The sequence below is a fragment of the Anomaloglossus baeobatrachus genome, chromosome 5, assembly GCF_048569485.1.
Source record: "Anomaloglossus baeobatrachus isolate aAnoBae1 chromosome 5, aAnoBae1.hap1, whole genome shotgun sequence".
Classification (NCBI taxonomy): domain Eukaryota; kingdom Metazoa; phylum Chordata; class Amphibia; order Anura; family Aromobatidae; genus Anomaloglossus; species Anomaloglossus baeobatrachus.
The window spans coordinates 241,729,351-241,750,548 of record NC_134357.1 but is presented as its reverse complement, the minus strand read 5'-3'; the positions used below and the strand labels follow the sequence as shown (position 1 = coordinate 241,750,548).

At 45.3% G+C, this 21,198-nt stretch overlaps 1 protein-coding gene across 2 annotated transcripts in view; it reads left to right on the top strand.

Annotated features, from left to right (window-relative positions):
* The window catches only part of LOC142311130 (gastrula zinc finger protein XlCGF66.1-like), a 53,608-nt gene extending 32,777 nt beyond the window's left edge, over positions 1-20,831 (top strand). The window contains exon 7 of one of the 2 annotated variants that reach the window (XM_075349270.1): positions 17,389-20,831. In XM_075349270.1, coding sequence (XP_075205385.1) covers positions 17,389-18,158 — 770 coding nt within the window. In that variant the 3' untranslated portion in view covers positions 18,159-20,831. Of the gene's footprint in view, positions 1-17,385 lie in introns of both variants that reach the window. The other variant, XM_075349269.1, reaches the window with a different exon arrangement.
* The last annotated feature ends 367 nt before the right edge of the window (positions 20,832-21,198 follow it).

Sequence of the window (21,198 nt, the reverse complement as noted above, 5' to 3'; positions counted from 1 at the left end):
GGGGGGGGGTCGTGCGGCGTCACAGCAACGTCACACGGCAGGCGGCCAATAGAAGCGGAGGGGCGTAGATGAGCAGGACGTAAACATCCCGCCCACCTCCTTCCTTCCTCATTGCAGGCGGGACGCAGTTAAGGAGAAGTTCCTCGCTCCTGTGGCTTCATACACAGCGATGTGTGCTGCCGCAGGAACGAGGAACAACATCGTACCTGTCACTGCAGCGAAATTATGGAAATGAACGACGTGACACATATCACCAATTTTTGACTGTTTCACGCTCGTTCATCTTCTCTCCTAGGCTTTACACGTTGCGACGTCGTTAGGGGGGCCGGATGTGCGTCACTTTCGATTTGACCCCGACGATATCGCAGTAGCGATGTCGCAACGTGCAAAGTACCCCTTAGTTCCCACTGGGTTGCTTTCAATCTTACTGTTCCTGTGATTCCCATCACAACCCAGCCTAACGCTACAGTCACTTTCCCTTTTAGTGGCTCCACATACAGTTTCCTAGTACAGGCGTGGTTCTAGGGTTCTGTCATTATGACCAGAGTAGAACCTTGTGCTCACAGACGTTTCCATATCCATGTCTTATCTTTGCATAGAGGAGGGGGGTAAGTGATAGCATCAACTGCCAGAGCAGAATCTTGTGCTCTCGGACGCTTGGAGGGAAACTGCCAGGGTAGCTAACTTTTTTCACATGTCACTTATCCATTAACCCGTTACCTTGATGGATAGGAGCCTGGCCACTAGAGTACCGTCCTCTGGAACCTATTGTCTGGGGTTGTTCCATTCGAAGCTTGGTCTCTAGCCTCAGCATTGTTATCGTGTCTAGGTCAGCTCTCAGGGATTACATTATCTCGTCTCCAGTCTCCTTTTTGCTGCCACAAGTCAGCCACTGTATGTGACCTACAAACTATCCATCCTTATCTCTCGCACCCTAGCTCGTCACTAATTTTCAAGAAGGAACCATCTCTTTCCCTATCAGATAAACCCTCCATTATGGGCCACTTAAGGCCACTTATAGGCCTCTTAAGTCCCAACACTTAAGCGTAACTGTCGTTTTAATTTTTATTTAATAAAAAATAGTACACATGAAAATAATCAACTTTGTTTTATAAGATATATTAGAAATTTGCTTCATTCTCTACCAGAGTTGATCAGTCATTATCAAAATTCTGAATTCTAAGGTAAAATCTGTATTCAGTGAACACTTTCCCATTACTGAGATAGGAAGTAGCGGCTGTTACTGATGGGATTCTATGATGATGGGAGGAGCTAGAGGGAAGAGCTAGAGGCAGAGCTTCACACCTCCTCCCTTTCTATCTCCATAGAACCTCCTCCGTAACATCTCCTATCTCCTAACGCACTAATGGAAAAAAGTCTTCAATGAATACAGATTTTACCTCAATGACTGATCAATTCTAAAGAAGCAAATTTGTCTGATATTTTACAAAATTGCTTGTTTTCATGTGTACTATTGATTTAGGAAATAAAAATGACAATTACGCTTTAACTGTCTCTGACCCTGCTCATTGTCTGTTACTGGGCACAATTCAACAGGACAGTGCACAACATCTCTCTTGACAACATTGTAACATGTCGCGTCACATCACATTACCTCTTAGGCTAGTTTCACACTTGCGTTGAACGGCATCTGTTGCATTGCATTGTGTGACGGATGCAACGGATGCGTTGCACATGCCGGCTGCCGGGCGCTAAGCTGAGCGCTCTCACATGCCGGCGGCCGGGCGCTCAGCTGAGAGCTCTCACATGCCGGTGGCCGGGCGCTCAGCTGATCGCTCTCACATGCTGGCTGCCGGGCGCTAAGCAGAGCGCTCTCACATGCCGGTGGCCGGGCGCTCAGCTGAGAGCTCTCACATGCCGGCGGCTGGGTACTCAGCTGATCGCTCTCAATAGCCGGCGGCCGGGCGCTCAGCTGAGAGCTCTCAATAGCCGGCTGCCGGGCGCTCAGCTGAGAGCTCTCACATGCCGGCGGCCGGGCGCTCAGCTGAGCGCTCTCACATGCCGGCTGCCGAGCGCTCAGCTGAACGTTTGGCCACCGAGAGACAAAATAAAGTTTCTGTGATAAAAAAAAAAAAATGATGAGCATGCGCAGTGAAAAATAGAGGATTCCGCCGCTCACAAAACGTTACATGCTGCGTTCCTTCCGCTCGGCGGACGCAACGCAGCGTCGGCCAGCAGAAGCAACGCAGGTACTTTTGGCACAATCCGTCATCCATACAAGTCTATGGGAAACAGCGGAATCCGTTAACGGATTCCGCTGTTTTCCAAAAGGGCGGATTGCGACGGAAGGAAATTAACGCAAGTGTGAAAGTACCCTTACATTCCAATATAATGCACACATCGAAATATCTACAAGATGCATGACACGATTTATATTACACTACATGATAACAATAAAATAACTCGATTGATGTCTTCAAGGGAAGGAATGAGACAGCACTCAGTCCACTTCCTTACACTGGGACTAAGTAAAAAAGTTTTTAAAAATTGTAAAAAATATTTTTTTATAAAAAAAAAAAAATCACAAAATAAAAAAAGTAAAAATATATATATACTTATGGAAAAACAAATAAAAAAAGTACATATACAGTACATGGTATTGCCACATTCAGAACGCCCCACTCTATAAAACTGTGACACTAGTTAACTCCTTCAGTGAAAATCGTAAAGAAAAAAATGTGGTAAAAAATGTAGTAAAATGCAATAAAAAAAGTTGGATGTAAATAAAAATGGCATAGCTGGAAACGTAATCTTTCCCACAACAAAATGAACTCCTATTCAGCTCCATAAAAATAAAAAACCCACTATAGCTCTCAGAATATAGCGATACAAAAACAAATCTTTTTTTCTATTAAATTGTTTTTATTGTGTAAAAGCATCAAAACATAAACAACAAAAAAGTGGTATCTCTCTAATCAGGCTAACCTGAAGAATAAAGCTGTCTTATTATTTTTATAACACAGTGAACGGCATAAAAAAAAAAAACAATTCCTGAATTGCTGCTTCATGTTCATTCTGCCTCCCAAAAAGATGCAATCAAGAAATTACCTTGAAATTATCAAAAAATGTTATGTGCCCATAAACGATAACAATGAAAACGTCAACTTATTCTGCAAAAAACAAGCCCTCTCATAACTGTCAGCAGAAATCTTGAATAATTATAGCGCTCAAAATATGGCAATGCAAAAACTTTTTTTGTAGAAAAAAAACAAAACAAAACATTTTTCAGTGTGTGATCATTGCCAAACATAAAAAACAACTATATAGAGTCCCTGACAAGTTCTGTCGCTTATCCATGTTATGTAAATAAAAGCTTATAACCTGACTTTAAATTCATCCATTGGTTTTATAAATTACTCTTTTGAAATCTGAAACCCTCCCAAATTTGGTTTAGGTTATGAAAATAAAGTTGCTGCAAAGCTGAAATATTGATCATTTAATGGACACAGAAAGGTCAGATTTTGGCAAGACAAAAGTTTTGTCGCCTTGTCATATAATGCACCCAATCCTAGTTTACATCCTCACCTGTGCTCACTAAATGATCGGTTAATTAGTGGGTGTGTATAAAAATAAACCCAGCACCCCAGACCTTCAGTTGAACTGCAACTTGACCTGTGACAACATGCCAAAAATCCACCCTGCGACCAAAGCCTTGATTATCAAGTGGCTGAAGACCAGATCAACTGCAGAGGTGGTTGGCACCTTTAATTTGTCTCAGCGTCAAGTACAAAGAATTCAAAAAAGATTTGAAGAGACTGAAGATGTTTTTGACAAGCCCAGGTCCGGCAGACCCCGCAAGACAACTGCTCAGGAAGAACGTTTGTTGGTTAGAAAATCCAAAGCCAGCCCCTCTTCCACTGCAGCAGAGCTCCAAAAGGCCTGGTCACCTCAAGGCCTTGTGTCAACTAGAACAGTTTGTAGGATTCTGTCTCGAAATGGCCTCCATGGTCAAATAAGTGCCCAGAAGCCAGCACTAAACAAAAGGCAATTAAAAAACCGTGTGGCATTTGCCAAGTCCCACAGCCTGCTAAACAGATGGACGCTGGAAAAGTAGTAGAAGGTGGATTTCTCTGATGAATCTTCAGTTGAATTACACCACAGCTGCCGCAAATACTGGAGGAGACCTACTGGAGCCCGTATGGATCCAGAAAACAGTTATGTTTGGTGGTGGAAAGATCATGGTCTGGGGTTACATTCAGTATGGGGGTGTGCAAAACATTTTCAAGGTGGAAGGCAATATCAATAGCCTAAAATATCAAGAAGTATTAGCTACCTCTTACATTCCCAATCATAAAAGGTGTCAAATTCTGCAGCAGGATGGTGCTCCATCTCATACATCCATCTCTACAACAAAGTTCCTCCTGGCAAAGAAGATCAAGGTGCTCAAGGACTGGCCAGCCCAGTCACCAGACATGAACATCATTGAGCATGTTTGGGGTAGGATGAAAGAGAAAGCTTGGAAGACAAAACCAAGGAATCTAGATGAACTCTGAGAGGCATGTAAGATTGCATTCTTTGCTATTCCTGATGACTTCATCAATAAATTGTATGAATCATTGTTGAACTGCATGGATGGAGTCCTTCAAGCTCATGGAAGTCACACAAAATATTAAATATGGCTCTAATAACACCACAACTTCATTCACCAATGTTATGCAATATATCTTTGTATTAGAAGTTAATTATTTGTTTGAATTTCACATTACTTTCTGTGGGCGACAAATCTTTTGTCTTGCCAAAATCTGACCTTTCTGTGTTCATTAACTGATCAATATTTCAGCTTTGCAGAAACTTTATTTTCATAACCTAAACCAAATTTGGCAGGGTTTCAGCTTTCAAAAGAGAAATTTATTAAATCAATGGATGAATTTAAAGTCAGGTTATAAGCTTTTATTTACAGAACATAGGTAAGCGACAGAACTTCTGTCAGGGACTGTAAATCTGGTATTGCTGTAATCACACTATCTCAAAGAATAAAGCTGCCTAATCACTTATATTGCACGGTGAAAATATATAAAGCATTTTTTGAGCTGCTGTTGATTTATTCAGTCCCAAAGATTATCGTAAGGCTTGGGTCACATTTATCCTTTGCTCTACGCTGAGTGCAATACGTGATTCAGACGGAACCCTTGACAGAAAATTTCTTCTAATGAGGCAGATGGAGTGACCTTGGAATCAGTTTTTCCTATAATCCAGCGGTGGCATTTCTGTGAGGAGTAGAGTTGAGCGCGGTTCGTGGTTCGTGGTTCTCCAGTTCGCGGTTCGAGTGATTTTGGTGGCTGTTCTAGATCGAACTAGAACTCGAGCTTTTTGCTAAAGCTCGATAGTTCTAGTTACGTTCGAGAACGGTTCTAGCAGCAAAAAGCCAAGCTAATTACTAGCTGGCTTTCCACTGTAATAGTGTAAGTCACTCTGTGACTCACACTATTCTGAAATTTCAGCGTATATTGGGCGGCAACAGCGCATTCAGATCACTGTTGCTGGGATAATGGCCATTTTTTTTTTCCCTTGTGTTCCTTCCCTAAGCGCGCGCGTGTAGTGGGGCGTGCCAACATGTCAGCCAATCCCAGACACACACACAGCTAAGTGGACTTTTAGCCAGAGAAGCAACGGCATGTGTGATAGGATGTCCATGTCACATGTCACTGCATTATAAAAACGGGTATCTGCCCGTCCGGACGCCATTATCTCTTCTGCGTCTGGGTGTCAGTCACCGCTGGCGTAGCTCCTGTCTCCGATACTGCTGTGTACGCTCTACACACAGCGCTATACAGAATAGGGATAGAAGTTTCTATTAGCCCTTGTAAGGGCTAATAACAGCAGGCTCAGAGCCATAGGTGACAGTCAGGTCCGTGGAAACAGATTTTAACAGCTACAGAAGATAACAGCGTCTGTGTAGCTAAGGTCAGGGACTTCCTCGCTGCCTTTCCCCATTAGGAGGGATAGAAAGTGAGGCTTCCTTTCCTGTACACTGACCCACAACCCTGCCACTGTACCCTCCTGCCCTTTGCCCACTCAAGCTCATTGTTACTAAGCCATTATTCTTGCAAACACTGAGTAAACTTAGTGGCATCCTAAAAGTGGCTGTTGGGCTTCCATTAGTGTCCCACTAGTGCAAATCTATTTGCAGAACCTCTGCATTGCACACTCAAGCTCATTGTTACTAAGCCATTATACTAGCAAACACTGAGTAAACTTAGTGGCATCCTAAAAGTGGCTGTTGGACTTCCATTAGTGTCCCACTGGTGCAAATCTATTTGCAGCACCTCTGCATTGCACACTCAAACTCATTGTTACTAAGCCATTATACTAGCAAACACTGAGTAAACTTAGTGGCATCCTAAAAGTGGCTGTTGGACTTCCATTAGTGTCCCACTGGTGCAAATCTATTTGCAGTACCTCTGCATTGCACACTCAAACTCATTGTTACTAAGCCATTATACTAGCAAACTATGCTGCCAGTTTAAGGGCCGTAGTTGCATTGTCAGGGATAGTTATTGTTGTTTATTCTGCTGTTAATAAAGATAGACCACCGCTGCAAACTACACCACCTCTCAATTTTTACTACTACATTTTAAGTGCACAATCTTGTCGCAATCAAAATGAGTGGCAAAATGACAGATGCTGGTGGAAAGGGGAAGAGGCGTGTTGGAAAAGGAAAAAAAGGGTTTGTCCGTGGGGAAGGTGGGAAAGCTCCATTAACATCTGCTGAAGATAGACCATCTTCCAGCAAAAGTAAGATGTCTACTACTTACCGTGGACAATCCGATGTGCTCCCTTTTTTAAGAACACGAACAACTGGAACAAAGGTAGATGATGGCCAAAAAAAGAAAATACTTGAATGGATCTCAAGTTGTCCAACAAGTGCCCTCTCCGCCACCTCAACTACCGCATCCAAAAAACACCAGTCCTCTGAGTTGTCATCCCAATCACACTTGCTTTCTCCCAGCTCTGAAGTCTCCATCCGCCCTGCACAGTATGGTGGAACTGAGATGACTGAGTCTGCAGAGCTGTTCAGTCACACTATAGCCTGGGAATTAGATGTCTGCTCCCAAGCTACAGTGAGTACAGACCAGGAAATGGTCTGCAGTGATGCCCAGAACTTTTGTGACTCTGATTCAGGCCGTGAGGACTAAGTTTCTGAGCATAATGTTGACCCTTATTCACAAACTGTAATACCTGTTGTTATAGACAATGAGGAACATACTGATGACGATGAGACGCAGATACCAGATTGGGATGACAACTTAAATATTGGTTCACGTCAGGAAGAGGCTCGGTCTGAGGGTGAGGGAAGTGCAAACACAATGCTTGATGAGGAAGTTCTAGATCCCACCTACTGTCAACCCACAATCAGGCACTCGAGGAGGTCAACAGAGGAGGTGGAGGAGGATGCTACTGACGACGAAGTTACCTTGCGCCTTCCTGGACAGAGGAGTAGTACTGGTAGCACGTCTACAACTGCATCCTCAGCCACCACTCTGCCTCTGAGCACTAGTCGGGGGGGCTCAGCAGGTCGCATGCCCTCTAAGCCTTGCCTAGCCTGGACCTTTTTTGAGATAGAAAAAGATCGCCCAAATCATGTGATATGTAAAATTTGTCGTGATTCTGTTAGTAGAGGGCAAAACCTCAGCAGTTTGACAACTTCTTCCATGAATTATCACATGAATAAATATCATATGTCCCAGTGGGAAGCTTACCGTGCTGCAATGTGGTCTAGCGGAGCGAACCATCCACCGCCACTACTTCTCTAAGAAAGGTGTGCCTGCGCTACACCAGCATGTTGCACACAACATCACTACTTCCTTGAGAAACTCTGTGTGTGAACGGGTGCATTTCACCACCGATACTTGGACCAGTAAGCATGGACAGAAACGTTACATGTCGCTGACTGGGCACTGGGTAACTATGGTGATAGATGGTGAAGGGTCTGCTGCACAAGTCTTGCCGTCCCCACGACTTGTGTGTCAATCCTCTGTCTGTCCAAGTTCCGCCACTGCTTCTGCCTCCTCCACCTCGTCTGGGTCCTCCACCTTCGCCCCAAGCCTGCCTGGTCAGGCCACCAGCGTTCTAACTGCGCAGAAGGAATCACGCACCCCTCATTACTATGCTGGCAGCAGAGCGCAACGGCATCAGGCGGTCTTTAGCTTGAAATGTCTTGGAAATAAGAGTCACACAGCGGCTGAGTTGTGGGCAGCTCTGGAGACTGAGTTTAATAAATGGTTGTCTCCACTCAACCTGCAGCCTGGTAAGGCCGTGTGCGACAATGCTGCAAACCTGGGTGCGGCCCTTCGCCTGGGCAAGGTGACACACGTGCCTTGTATGGCTCACGTGTTGAACCTTGTTGTCCAGCAATTTTTAACACACTATCCCGGTTTAGATGGCCTTCTGAACAGGGCACGAAAACTGTCTGCTCACTTCCGCCGTTCAACCACCGCTGCTGAACGACTTGCATCGCTCCAGAAGTATTTCGGCCTGCCGGTTCATCGCCTGAAATGCGATGTGCCAACACGCTGGAATTCGACTCTCCACATGTTACAGCGACTGTGGCAGCACCGTCGAGCCCTGGTGCAATACATCATGACGTATAGCCTGGGCCAATGAGATGCAGAGGTGGGGCAGATCACCCTGATGGAGTGGTCTCAGATCAAGGACCTATGCACCCTTCTGCACAGTTTCGACATGGCGACGAATATGTTTAGCGCTGACAATGCCATTATCAGCATGACAATTCCAGTCATTTACATGCTGGAGCACACGCTAAACACTATTCGGAGTCAGGGGGTGGGACAACAGGAAGGGGAGGAACTACAGGAGGATTCATATGCGCAAGACACAACAACATCACCAAGGTCCAGACGTTCATCATCACCAACGCAGCAGGCATGGGACCATGGGGAACAGGGATCAACAAGGGCGCATAGTAGCAGGCGAAATGTTGAGGCAGGTGCAGGAGAACATGAAGAAATGGAGGACGAACTGTCCATGGACATGGAAGACTCAGCGGATGAGGGAGACCTTGGTCAAATTTCTGTTGAAAGAGGTTGGGGGGAGATGTCAGAGGAAGAAAGAACGGTTATCACCTCTATGCCGCAAACACAGCGTGGACTTGGTCCGCATGGCTGCGCAAGACACATGAGCGCCTTCTTGCTGCACTACCTCCAACATGACCCTCATATTGTCAAAATTAGAAGTGATGATGACTACTGGCTTGCCACACTATTAAATCCCCGACACAAGTCCAAATTTTGTGACATATTTCCAGCCATAGAAAGGGACGCACGTATGCAGGAGTATCAGCAGAAGCTGTTACTCGATCTTAGCATGGCTTTTCCACCAAACAACCGTGGTGCAGGGAGTGAATCTCCCAGTTGTAACTTGACAAACATGGGACGGTCTCGTCATCTTCAACAGTCTACCCGTACCAGTAGCACCGTATCTGGTGCTGGTAACAGCAATTTTATTGAATCTTTTCATAATTTTTTACACCATCCTTTGCAAGGCCACCAGAGATAACAAGTCTGACACATAGTCAACGGCTGGAGAGGATGATACAGGAGTATCTCCAAATGAACATCGATGCCATTACTTTGCAAATGGAGCCTTGCTCATTTTGGGCTTCAAATCTTGAAAAATGGCTAGAGCTCTCCACTTATGCCTTGGAGATTTTGTCGTGTCCAGCTGCCAGCGTTGTCTCTGAACATGTCTTCAGTGCTGCTGGGTGTGTGCTGACAGATAAGCGCACGCGTCTGTCCAGTGACAATGTGGACAGACTAATGTTCATCAAAATGAACAAGTAATGGATCCACAAGGAATTTACTACCCCTGTGTCATCCTGGGGAGAGTAAATGCTTGTGGATTTTGAATGTGCTTGATGCAAATTTAGCTGTGAAGTGTACAACTGGGGCACAAGTGCTGCCACTGATGGGGTGTCTGTGTGGCCCAATTTTTGGAAAAAAAGGAGACTCCGCTTGGAGTAACCCTTGCTTGCTGTGTTTTTTTAAAAGGAGCCAAGATGAACAGAGCTGGGATCATGAAAGACTTAGCTACCTACCCCGGTGTCATTCTGGGAAGGGTTAAGGATGGCATATTTTTGAATGTCCTTGATGCAAATCTACCTGTGAAGTGTACAACTGGGGCACAAGTGCTGCCACTGAAGGGGTGGGTGTGTGTGGGGCTCAATTTTTGGAAAAAAGGGAGACTCCGCTTGGAGTAACCCTTGCTTGCTGTGTTTTTTAAAAGGAGCCAAGATGAACAAGTCATGGTTCAGCAAAGACTTTGCTACCTACCCCGGGGTCATCCTGGGGACGGTTAAGGATGGCGTATTTTTGAATGTGCTTGATGCAAATCTAGCTGTGAAGTGTACAACTGGGGCACAAGTGCTGCCACTGAAGGGGTGGGTGTGTGTGGGGCCCAATTTTTGGAAAAAAGGGAGACTCCGCTTGGAGTAACCCTTGCTGACATTGTTTTTAAAAATGATCCAAGATGAACAGAGCTGGGATCAGGAAAGACTTAGCTACCTACCCCGGTGTCATCCTGGGGGCGATTAAGGGTGGCGTATTTTTGAATGTGCTTGATGCAAATCTACCTGTGAAGTGTACAACTGGGGCACAAGTGCTGTCACTGAAGGGGTGGGTGTGTGTGGGGCCCAATTTTTGGAAAAAAAGGGAGACTCCGCTTGAAGTAACCCTTGCTTACATTGTTTTTAAAAATGATCCAAGATGAACAGAGCTGGGATCAGGAAAGACTTAGCTACCTACCCCGGTGTCATCCTGGGGATGGTTAAGGATGGCATATTTTTTAATGTGCTTGATGCAAATCTACCTGTGAAGTGTACAACTGGGGCACAAGTGCTGCCACTGAAGGGGTGGGTGTGTGTGTGGCCCAATTTTTGGAAAAAAAAAGGGAGACTCCGCTTGGAGTAACCCTTGCTTACTTTGTTTTTAAAAATGATCCAAGATGAACAGAGCTGGGATCAGGAAAGACTTAGCTACCTACCCCGGTGTCATCCTGGGGACAGTTAAGGATGGTGTATTTTTTAATGTGCTTGATGCAAATCTACCTGTGAAGTGTACAACTGGGGCACAAGTGCTGCCACTGAAGGGGTGGGTGTGTGTGTGTGGCCCAATTTTTGGAAAAAAGGGAGATTCCGCTTGGAGTAACCCTTGCTTGCTGTGTTTTTTAAAAGGAGCCAAGATGAACAGAGCTGGGATCAGGAAAGACTTAGCTACCTACCCCGGTGTCATCCTGGGGACGGTTAAGGATGGCGTATTTTTGAATGTGCTTAATGCAAATCTACCTGTGAAGTGTACAACTGGGGCACAAGTGCTGCCACTGAAGGGGTGGGTGTGTGTGGGGCCCAATTTTTTGAAAAAAGGGAGACTCCACTTGGAGTAACCTTGCAGTGTGTTACATGATTTTAGAAGGGCATACCATGCCTATATCTGTGTCTCCTCCTCTTTTTCCTTGTCCAGCTCTTTTGTTTTCGCATGAGTATATGTCCTTGTCACTTTCCCATGTGTTTGTGTTGTGTTGTGAGTTGTTTGTCACCTTTTGGACACCTTTGAGGGTGTTTTCTAGGTGTTTTTATGTGTTTGTGATTGCCTCCCATTGTTTCCTATGCGGTTCGAGTGGTTTGCCGAACCGAACTCGAACGAGACGTCCGTTCCACTCTAGCCGAACCGCGACCGGTTCGCTCATCTCTAGTGAGGAGAGCCTGCTTAATTTATGGGTTGTGTTTCTCCGGAAACACCAGCTGGGCAGAATGTATGGGCATTACAGGCTCAGTGCGGCAGGCAGCGACGCTTGGTGCGCCTATGTGCGGTGGGCAGTAAGGCATGGGCAATTCTGAAGATGTCAGCAATGCAGGCTTCAAATAATGACGCCCAGAGTTGGCGCATGCGCAGATGGAGCTCTTGGCTCAAGTTCTCATCTGTGCACGTGCTGACTGCGGTCGCCATTTCTTTGAAGCCAACACCACTGACATCTTCAGAATGGCCAGTACCTCACCGCAAACAGTGAGCATCAGTATAGAGTGGCGCTGGCTGTCCCAGCACAGAGCCGCAGCCCGCAGTGAGTATCTGGGTCCCCCCCTGCACTGCCTGCAGCCTCACAGTACTCCAGCCCCTGCCTCCTGTGACCCCGCTCCACCACCGCTGCTGCCCCACCTCCCCGGTAACACAGCATCGGATTATAAAATGGACCCCATATTTTTTTTTATTTCTACCTTTTTTATCTCTAAATTTGGGGTGCGTCTTATAAAATGAAAAATATGGTATATGGAATTCGCAAGCTATTGTAAAAAAAATTGTACTCCACAAGTCAAATAGCACTCCTTCCCTCCTGAATCTCGTTGTGTGTCTAAGCAATACTGTACAGCCACATATGGGGTATTGCCAGGTTCAGCAGAAATTGTGTGATAAGTTGTGATGCTATTTTTACCCATTTCTTTGTCTGAAAATTTAAAATCTGGGGCTAAAACTAAATTTTTGTGGTAAAAATGTAAGTAAGTTTTCTTCACTGCACAATGGTATAACATTTTGTACACACCTGTGTTGTCAATATGATAGCTGTACCCCTAGATGACTTGAGAGGTGTAGTTTGTAAAATAGGGTCACTTATAAGGAGGCTCTGCTGCACTTGTACTTCAGGGGCTCTGCTAATGTGTCATGGCACCCTCAAACCATTCCAGCAAAATCTAGTCCAATATGGCGCTCCTTCCCTTCTGAGCTTTGTACTGTGCCTCAAAAGTTGTTTTTCAACCAAATATTGGCTTACTAGGAAAAATTTAGCAATAATTGTATCACTCATTTTCTCCAATTACCCTATTATTGAGGTCACTTTTGGGGGTTTCTGGTGATATGGCATATCATGGCTCTTTAAAATTGACATGCTGTTCGCAATCTATTCCAGCCAAAATGGCCATCATTCCCCTGTGAGCCCTGCTGTGACCCAAAGCGTAGTTTTTCACCACATATGGCATACTTGCGTACTCAGGACAAATTGCACAACAAATTGTATGGTACATTTTTTCTTGTTACCCTTGTGAAAATAAAAAAATTGGGGCTAAAGCAACATTTTCTAGTTTCCAAAATGGGGTCACTTGTGGGGGACTGTTTAGGCACATCAGGGGCTCTGCAAATATAACATGGCATCCACTATCGAATCAAGACAATTTTGTATTTTAAAAGTCAAACAGTATTCCTTTCCTTTCAAGCCCTGCCGTGTGCCCACACTGTAGTTTTCCACAAGATATGGGCTATCAGCGTACTCAGGAGAAATTGCAAAACAAATTGTATGATGCATTTTTTCCTGTTGCCCTTGTGAAAATAAAAGAATTAGGGCTAATGCAACATTTTTGTGGGAAAAATGTCATTATTTATTTTCACTGCCCAACATTATAAAATTCTGTTAAGCACCTGGGGGTTCAAGGTTCTCAGCACACATCTAGATAAATTTCTTGAAGGGTCTAGTTTCTCAAATAGAGTCACTTGTGGGGTGTTTCCACATGAGGGTCTCTCCAAACGTGACATGGCATACACTAACGATTTTTCACAACATGCGTTTTTGCTGCGTTTTTGTGACAAATGTTGACAAAAATGCAGGAAGAATGAACATGCGGCATTTTTTTTGTCTCAAACTTTTGACAAATAAAACACTGACAAATAAACTGCAATGTGCGCATAGCAAATCTGACTTCTCATAGACTATGCTGGGAAGTCAAATGTCAGAAAGTTCTGACAACAAAACTGCACCAAAAAAAAACGCAGCAAAAACGCAGCAAAAAATGCAGCATGCACATGTAGCCTTACAAGCAGGGGCATAACGATCACGGTCGCAGAGGTCGCCACTGCGACCGGGCCCGCAGGGTTATAGGGGCCCGGCAGCCGCTCTGCAGAGCCGGCTGCCGGGCCCCTATGTGTAGTGCCACTATGTAGTGGCCGACTGCGCGACCGTTAGGGGGCCGGCCTGTGAGTCAGGGGGGCCCAGTGTCTGCAGTGGGGCAGAGGGGCCCCTGAGCTGGAGAGGCCACCAGGCGTTCCTGACCTGCCGCAGAGGATATGTGCTCCTGCACGGCAGACGGAAACCATCCCTACCAGGACCTGCGATGACGTCACGCCCATGTGACTGTGTGGGAGGAGACACAGGATGCCGGGGAGAAAGCAGAAGATACTTCAAACACTTGAGTGGTAATGAGAAAAGAGGGGACATGAGGGGGAAGGGGGCTGCAGGGTGAGTGGGATATGAGGGCTGCAGACTGTGACAGAAGCATGTGAAGGGGTTCAGAGTGTTTGAGAGGGGTAAGTTGGGGTACAGGCAGGGTGAGATATGTGGGTCAGGGTGTGTGTGTGATATGGGGGTGCAGGCTGTATAGGGAGCAGGGTGTGTGACATATGGGGGCAGGGGCATAACTACCGCAGTCGCAGTGGTCAGAAGGAGAAGAGAGGTACTTGTTTTTTTATTTTGCTGGCTGCATGACACATATAGGCCCGGGGAAGCTGCCTGCATGATACATGGAGGCCCTGGTGGGGCTGGCTGGCAGGCTGCATTACACATAGAAGCCCTGGGGGCTGGCTGCATGACACATGGAGGCCCTGGGGGGGCTGGCTGCATGACACATGGAGGCCCTGGGGGGGGGGCTGGCTGCATGACACATGGAGGCCCTGGGGGGCCGGCTGCATGACACCTGGGGGGGGATGGCTGCATGACACATGGAGGCCCTGGGGGGGCTGGCTGCATGACACATGGGGGCATAACGACCGCAGTCGCAGGGGTCAGAAGGAGCTGAGAGGTACTTGTTTTTTTATTTTGCTGGCTGCATGACACATATAGGCCCGGGGAAGCTGCCTGCATGATACATGGAGGCCCTGGTGGGGCTGGCTGGCAGGCTGCATTACACATAGAAGCCCTGGGGGCTGACTGCATGACACATGGAGGCCCTGGGGGGCTGGCTGCATGACACATGGAGGCCCTGGGGGGGCTGGCTGCATGACACATGGAGGCCCTGGGGGGGCTGGCTGCATGACACCTGGGGGGGCTGGCTGCATGACACATGGAGGCCCTGGGGGGGCAGGCTGCATGACACATGGAGGCCCTGGGGGGGCTGGCTGCATGACACATGGAGGTCCTGGGGGCTGGCTGCATGACACATGGAGGCCCTGGGGGGGCTGGCTGCATGACACATGGAGGCCCTGGGGGCTGGCTGCATGACACAGGGAGGCCCTGGGGGGGCTGGCTGCATGACACATGGAGGCCCTGGGGGGGCTGGCTGCATGACACATGGAGGCCCTGGGGGCTGGCTGCATGACACAGGGAGGCCCTGGGGGGGCTGGCTGCATGACACATGGAGGCCCTGGGGGGGCTGGCTGCATGACACATGGAGGCCCTGGGGGGGATGGCTGCATGACACATGGAGGCCCTGGGGGGCTGGCTGCATGACACATGGAGGCCCTGGGGGGGCCGGCTGCATGACACATGGAGGTCCTGGGGAAGCTGGCTGCATGACACATAGAGGCCCTGGGGGGGGCTGGTTGCATGACGCATAGAGGCCCTGGGGGGGCTGGCTGCATGACGCATAGATTCCCTGGGGGGGCTGGCTGCATGACACATATAGGCCCGGGGGAAGCTGGCTGCATTACACATGGAGGCCCTGGTGGGGCTGGCTGCGTGACACCTGGTGGGGCTGGCTGCATGACACATGGAGGCCCTGGTGGGACTGGCTGAATAATACATGGAGGCCTGGGGGTGCTGGCTGCATGATACATGGAGGCCCTGGTGGGACTGGCTGCATAATACATGGAGGCCTGGGGGTGCTGGCTGCATGATACATGGAGGTCTATGGGACTGCATAATAAACATGAAGGACACCTTATACATAGACTATAGCAGCGCATTATACATGGAGGTCTATGGGGCTGCATTATAATACATATAGGACTATGGGGGCTACATTATAATATATTGAGGACTATGGAGGCTACCTTACACATGGTCTGTGGGGGTGCATTATAAAGCATGGGGGACTGTGGTGCAGTATAAAATATGGAGAACTATGGGAAATGCATTATAATACATGGAGGACTATGGGGGTGCATTCTAATATATAAAGGGTTATATGGGACCCTTTATACTATATGGAAGGCTATGTGGGGGCCATTATAGTATTTGGAGAACTATATATGAGGGAGGAAAAAGATACAAGGATGGGATGGGAATGTTTTGTGCTGAGGGAAAAGGGCTCTTTCCCATGCTCTGCTATACATCTCTCAGCACCCAGCTTTCCCATGCTCTGCTATACATCTCTCAGCACCCAGCTTTCCCATGCTCTGCTATACATCTCTCAGCACCCAGCTTTCCCATGCTCTGCTATACATCTCTCAGCACCCAGCTTTCCCATGCTCTGCTATACATCTCTCAGCACCCAGCTTTCCCATGCTCTGCTATACATCTCTCAGCACCCAGCTTTCCCATGATCTGCTATACATCTCTCAGCACCCAGCTTTCCCATGCTCTGATATGGGAAAGCTGGGTGCTGAGGGAAAGATGTATGACAGAACATGGGAAAGCAGGGTGCTGATAGAGGGATTTTAGATCATGGGAAACCTGGGTGCTGTGGGTAAAAGCCAAGTGTCAGCATCATTATCCCGTACCCTAAGTGTTGTGTACATGGAGGGGGGCCCCGGTCCAAAGTTTGCACCAGGGCCCATCAAACTCTAGTTACGCCACTGCTTACAAGCATTTTTAGTGACATTTTCAGGCTCCCTCTGACAAGGTGCAGTTTTGGCTGCAGTATGGTTGCAGTTTTGGCTGCAGTTTGTGAACACAAAAAGATGCAGAGTGCGCATGTAGCCTTAAATGCTATTTATTAACTATTTGTGTGACATAACTCTGGTTTTAGGGCATAAAAATTCAAAGTTTGAAAGTGAAAAAAATTTCCCCGTGTTTCTGATATTTTCACCACTAACATGAGGAACAATATCTCAGAATCACTGGGATCCATTGTAGAGTTATTACTGTATAAAGTGACAATGGTCAGAATTGAAAAAAATTGTCCAGGTCATAAAGGTGAAAATATGTTTCAGGGTGAAAGGGTTAAAATATTCCTACATTTCATTTTCATTTTCTCATATTTTACATATTTTACACCAGTATAGTTATAACCTATTACTGGCAATATTTGTGGAATATAGACTCCTATTAACATATAATTATCAACGTGAACAAACATAGTATGCTTATATATCATATCAAGTATGTCAGCATGTTTATAGCCAACTTTGAAAATGTTTGATGACTGCTTATATTTTTCAGAAAACCTTTTTTTTTTTTTAATGTTCATATTGACAAATATTTATATTACCCCAGCAGATGGACTGGCACATCAGAATACTTTGGAAGGACATCTTATATTACCTCAAGATTATGAAATAGAAGATATGGACAACATAGTTTCCCCAGAAGAGGATATTTCGTCAATTATATATCCAGCATTTCACAGCTCAGAGCTATCTTCTGATCCCTTTTTTCTTGGTATACCTCATAGAGATAATCATCTGTTTTCCTGCACTGAATGTGGTAAATGTTTTAGCAAAAAAGTTAGTCTAGCTTCGCATCTGAAGACCCACTCAACACAGAAACCATATTCATGTTCCGATTGTGGTAAAAGTTTCACTCATAAATCAGTTCTGGTCAGGCATCAAAAAATTCACTCGGGAGAGAAACCTTTTGTATGTTCTGACTGCTATAAGTGTTTTGTACAGAAATCCGATCTAATTTATCATCAGAGACTTCATACAGGAGAGAAACCCTATCCATGTTCAGACTGTGGAAAACGCTTCAGTCACAAATCGGTGCTAGTCCGTCATCAGAAAATCCATACAGGGGAGAAGCCTCACGTTTGTCCTCGTTGCGGGAAGTCTTTCATACAGAAAACTCATTTGAAGAGACATCAGAAAATCCATGCTCGAGAAAAGCCATATTTAAACTTCAATTATGGGAAATGTTTCAGTAAAAAAGCCAGCCTTATGGCTCATCTTCCAAATCACACAGTTGACTTTCCACTGCCTTACTGTGAATGTGAAAAATGTTTTCTTCAGAGATCCGAACTTATTTATCATCAGAGACTTCACACCGGCTAAAATTCTGTTTCCAGGTGATACGTCATCTTTATGGGCTCGAGTCAAATAGACTGAACTCGTTTTTCAGAGAAGATACAGAGATCACATGGAAAATGTTGTAGAGAAAAAGACTTCACATAAGCTAAACTTTGCATCCAGTTTCTTCACATAGACTTTCTTTTGGTCAAGCTCTACCTACGTCTGATAACTATGGGCTCATATGAATTATATAGAAGTGTAATACCAGTTCGCGACCTTTTTATGGTTTCAAACCAGCTCATCGATTCTGTAAAAAACAGGTCCCAGGTTTGCCAACTGTCCAGAAAATCCAGTAAAGTTGGTATCAATAGGGCATTGTTTGCCTTGTCCGTAAAAATATTTAAGGCGTTCATGATTTTGTTGAAGCTGAGGGAACTTATACAGATTAAGGCTAGTTTCACACTTGCGTTGTGCGGCATCCATCGCATTGCGTTGTGTGACGGATGTAACGGATGCGTTGCATATAGTGGCACAACTGATGCGACGGATCCTGCAAAACAATGGAATCCGCTGTAGCTTTTTTTTCAACAATTACTCAACTGAGCATGCGCAGTTGTGTAAAGACGGATCCGTCAAAGGAATCCGTCAAATGACGGATTCCGACGGATTCCGCCACCATAGGCTTCCATTATAAAAATGATGGACGCCGACAGAATCCAGCACCTTGCGTTTTTTTTTACGCTCTGGGAAGCGTAGAAAAACCCTACATGCTGTGTTCTTTCCGCCCGGTGGATGCAACGCAGCGTCGGCTGGCGGATGCAACGCAGGACCATCAGTCGCAATGCATATTCTATACAAGTCTATGGGAAGCAGTGGAATCCGTTAACAAATTGCGCTGTTTTCCAAAACGGCGGATTGCGACTGAAGGAAAAAAACGCGAGTGTGAAAGTACCCTTATTTTGACAGCGAGTCATAATGATTTATTATGGTTTATCAATGTGTCTATATTGATTCACTGTCCAGAAAAAAGAAAAGGTCTAGTTGGCAACCCTGGTTTATCCACAGTCCACAATCTAATCCTGGGTTTGGGTGGAGGTAACTTCCATTCGGTATGTGCCAAATAGGAAGAGAATCTGTTGCAGGGTCTGTTTCTACAGACATTCAGATAATTAAAACACTGGAGGAGGGGTGATTATTGAGTGAAAATGTTCCGAATTGAAAGTACATGGATCTTTGACCTGATACTCTCATGCATGAAGGACTGAACAACAAAATTGAATTATTTACTTTCCATTAGAACAAGCTGATAGTAAATTGGACTCCTGTTAACTGTATAAAGAAACAATGAGGACCAAAGGATTCCCTGACTAAGGAAACCGATTTTTCTATAACACGTAGGATCTTGAATTGGTCCATACATTTTTCTGTCACAGTGACATCACTTTAAACAGAATTTGAGATTGAAGCAGTATTTTAAGCGCAGCTCCAGCCGAGACGCGCTATGCTTCCAATCTTCCTAATTGGCACACACCGAATGGGAGTTCATCGCCCAAACCCAGAATCAAACTGTGGACATGCCTGTGATCTGTCTCTTACAGAGCCAATCTGCTGGTATCAAACCATACTAAGATCAATAATTGGTGTTACAATTCTATATATTCCATATGCACTGATAGTTATTATTGAGCCATAATGGTTCCATATTTATATACTTATTTTGGTGGAGTAATGTAATATTGTGCTGCAATTGGACACTGAGATAGGAACGCCTAGTGATACTTTTAATACAATTTATTGAATATGTCTGATAAATGTTTTGCTTACCAATACTTTATAAAGGCTAACCTCTGTTTCTTTCATGTTCAACTCGAACTTTTGATTTTACTTTCAGACCAGTTTTCATATACTGTAACTCAGTATGTCATTGGTATGACATACTTTATAAGCCATTTGTATAAGTGACAGATTGAAGTATTATTTGTATGTTATTTTGTGCTTCTAACCGGGCCAGTGAAGAGAACTATAGGTACTAGCAGTATGTTGTTTCATATAAGTCAAGAAATACAGTAGAAAGCTTGTTAAATTGGAGGTGCCCCACTGATTCTGTACTTCCTCTGTGCTGCTCTGTTCCAAAGTTTTACCTCCCCAATAAAGAAGGAAATGTTCCCTTTGTCTGCAGCCACTGCAAAGTTTTGTGCTGTACGCCCAGCTGGTGGAAGAGAACATTTGGATTTTTAGTTTGGGTCAGCATTACCTTGGAATGGAGGGGCACAAAAGAAGAAGCAATACTTCCAGTAATGAGTGGTGCAGCACCAATTGGAGCAAGTGCTAAATTTAAATAAAAAAAAAATAAATCCAGAGAAAAATCTGAAATATCTGTTTCCACCAAAACTAAATGTATTTAAAACATATGATACATTGGAAACGTTCCTATCATCATAACTCTCATTTAAAAACAGTGACGCCCACTATGAACTTGACAATTTTCTTACTTTTAGATACTGTGAATTTGGTAGCATTATTAGTTTTTCTTAAAACTCTTTAATTTAAACATAAGTAGCTAATACAGTGATTGTCCAGGTATACCCTGCTGGTGTGGACAAATGCAAAAGTATGCCAACGAGTATCGTGCAAAAGTCCCATTATTTAGAATTGGGCCTATGCTCGGTATTCACTTGGCATCGGTTTGGTGTCTGCAATGAAAGACAATGAAAACATACCCAACGTCATGTGGGAGAGTATCCCTGAAAAATACATTAAAGGGGTTTTCCGATTTCAGAAAAACAATTTTGTGCTTTACTCACCCTCTTTGGGTCCACCTGAGCTCAGTTATCTGCTGCAGAGCGGTCGACATGACATTGTCGATGCATACAGTGACAGACCCTGGGAGCAGCAGTGGAGATGCAGCTCCGGACTCTGGGGAAGGTTTTTTGTTTTTTTTTTTGTTTTTTTTTATTTAAGAAACAAACCTCAGCTGGGGGACCAGACTTATTCCGAAACCAGAAAACCCTTCCAGGGTACGTGCACATGTTGAGTATTTGAAACAGAACTTTTTGCACCAAAACAAGCGTTGCAAAAGAAA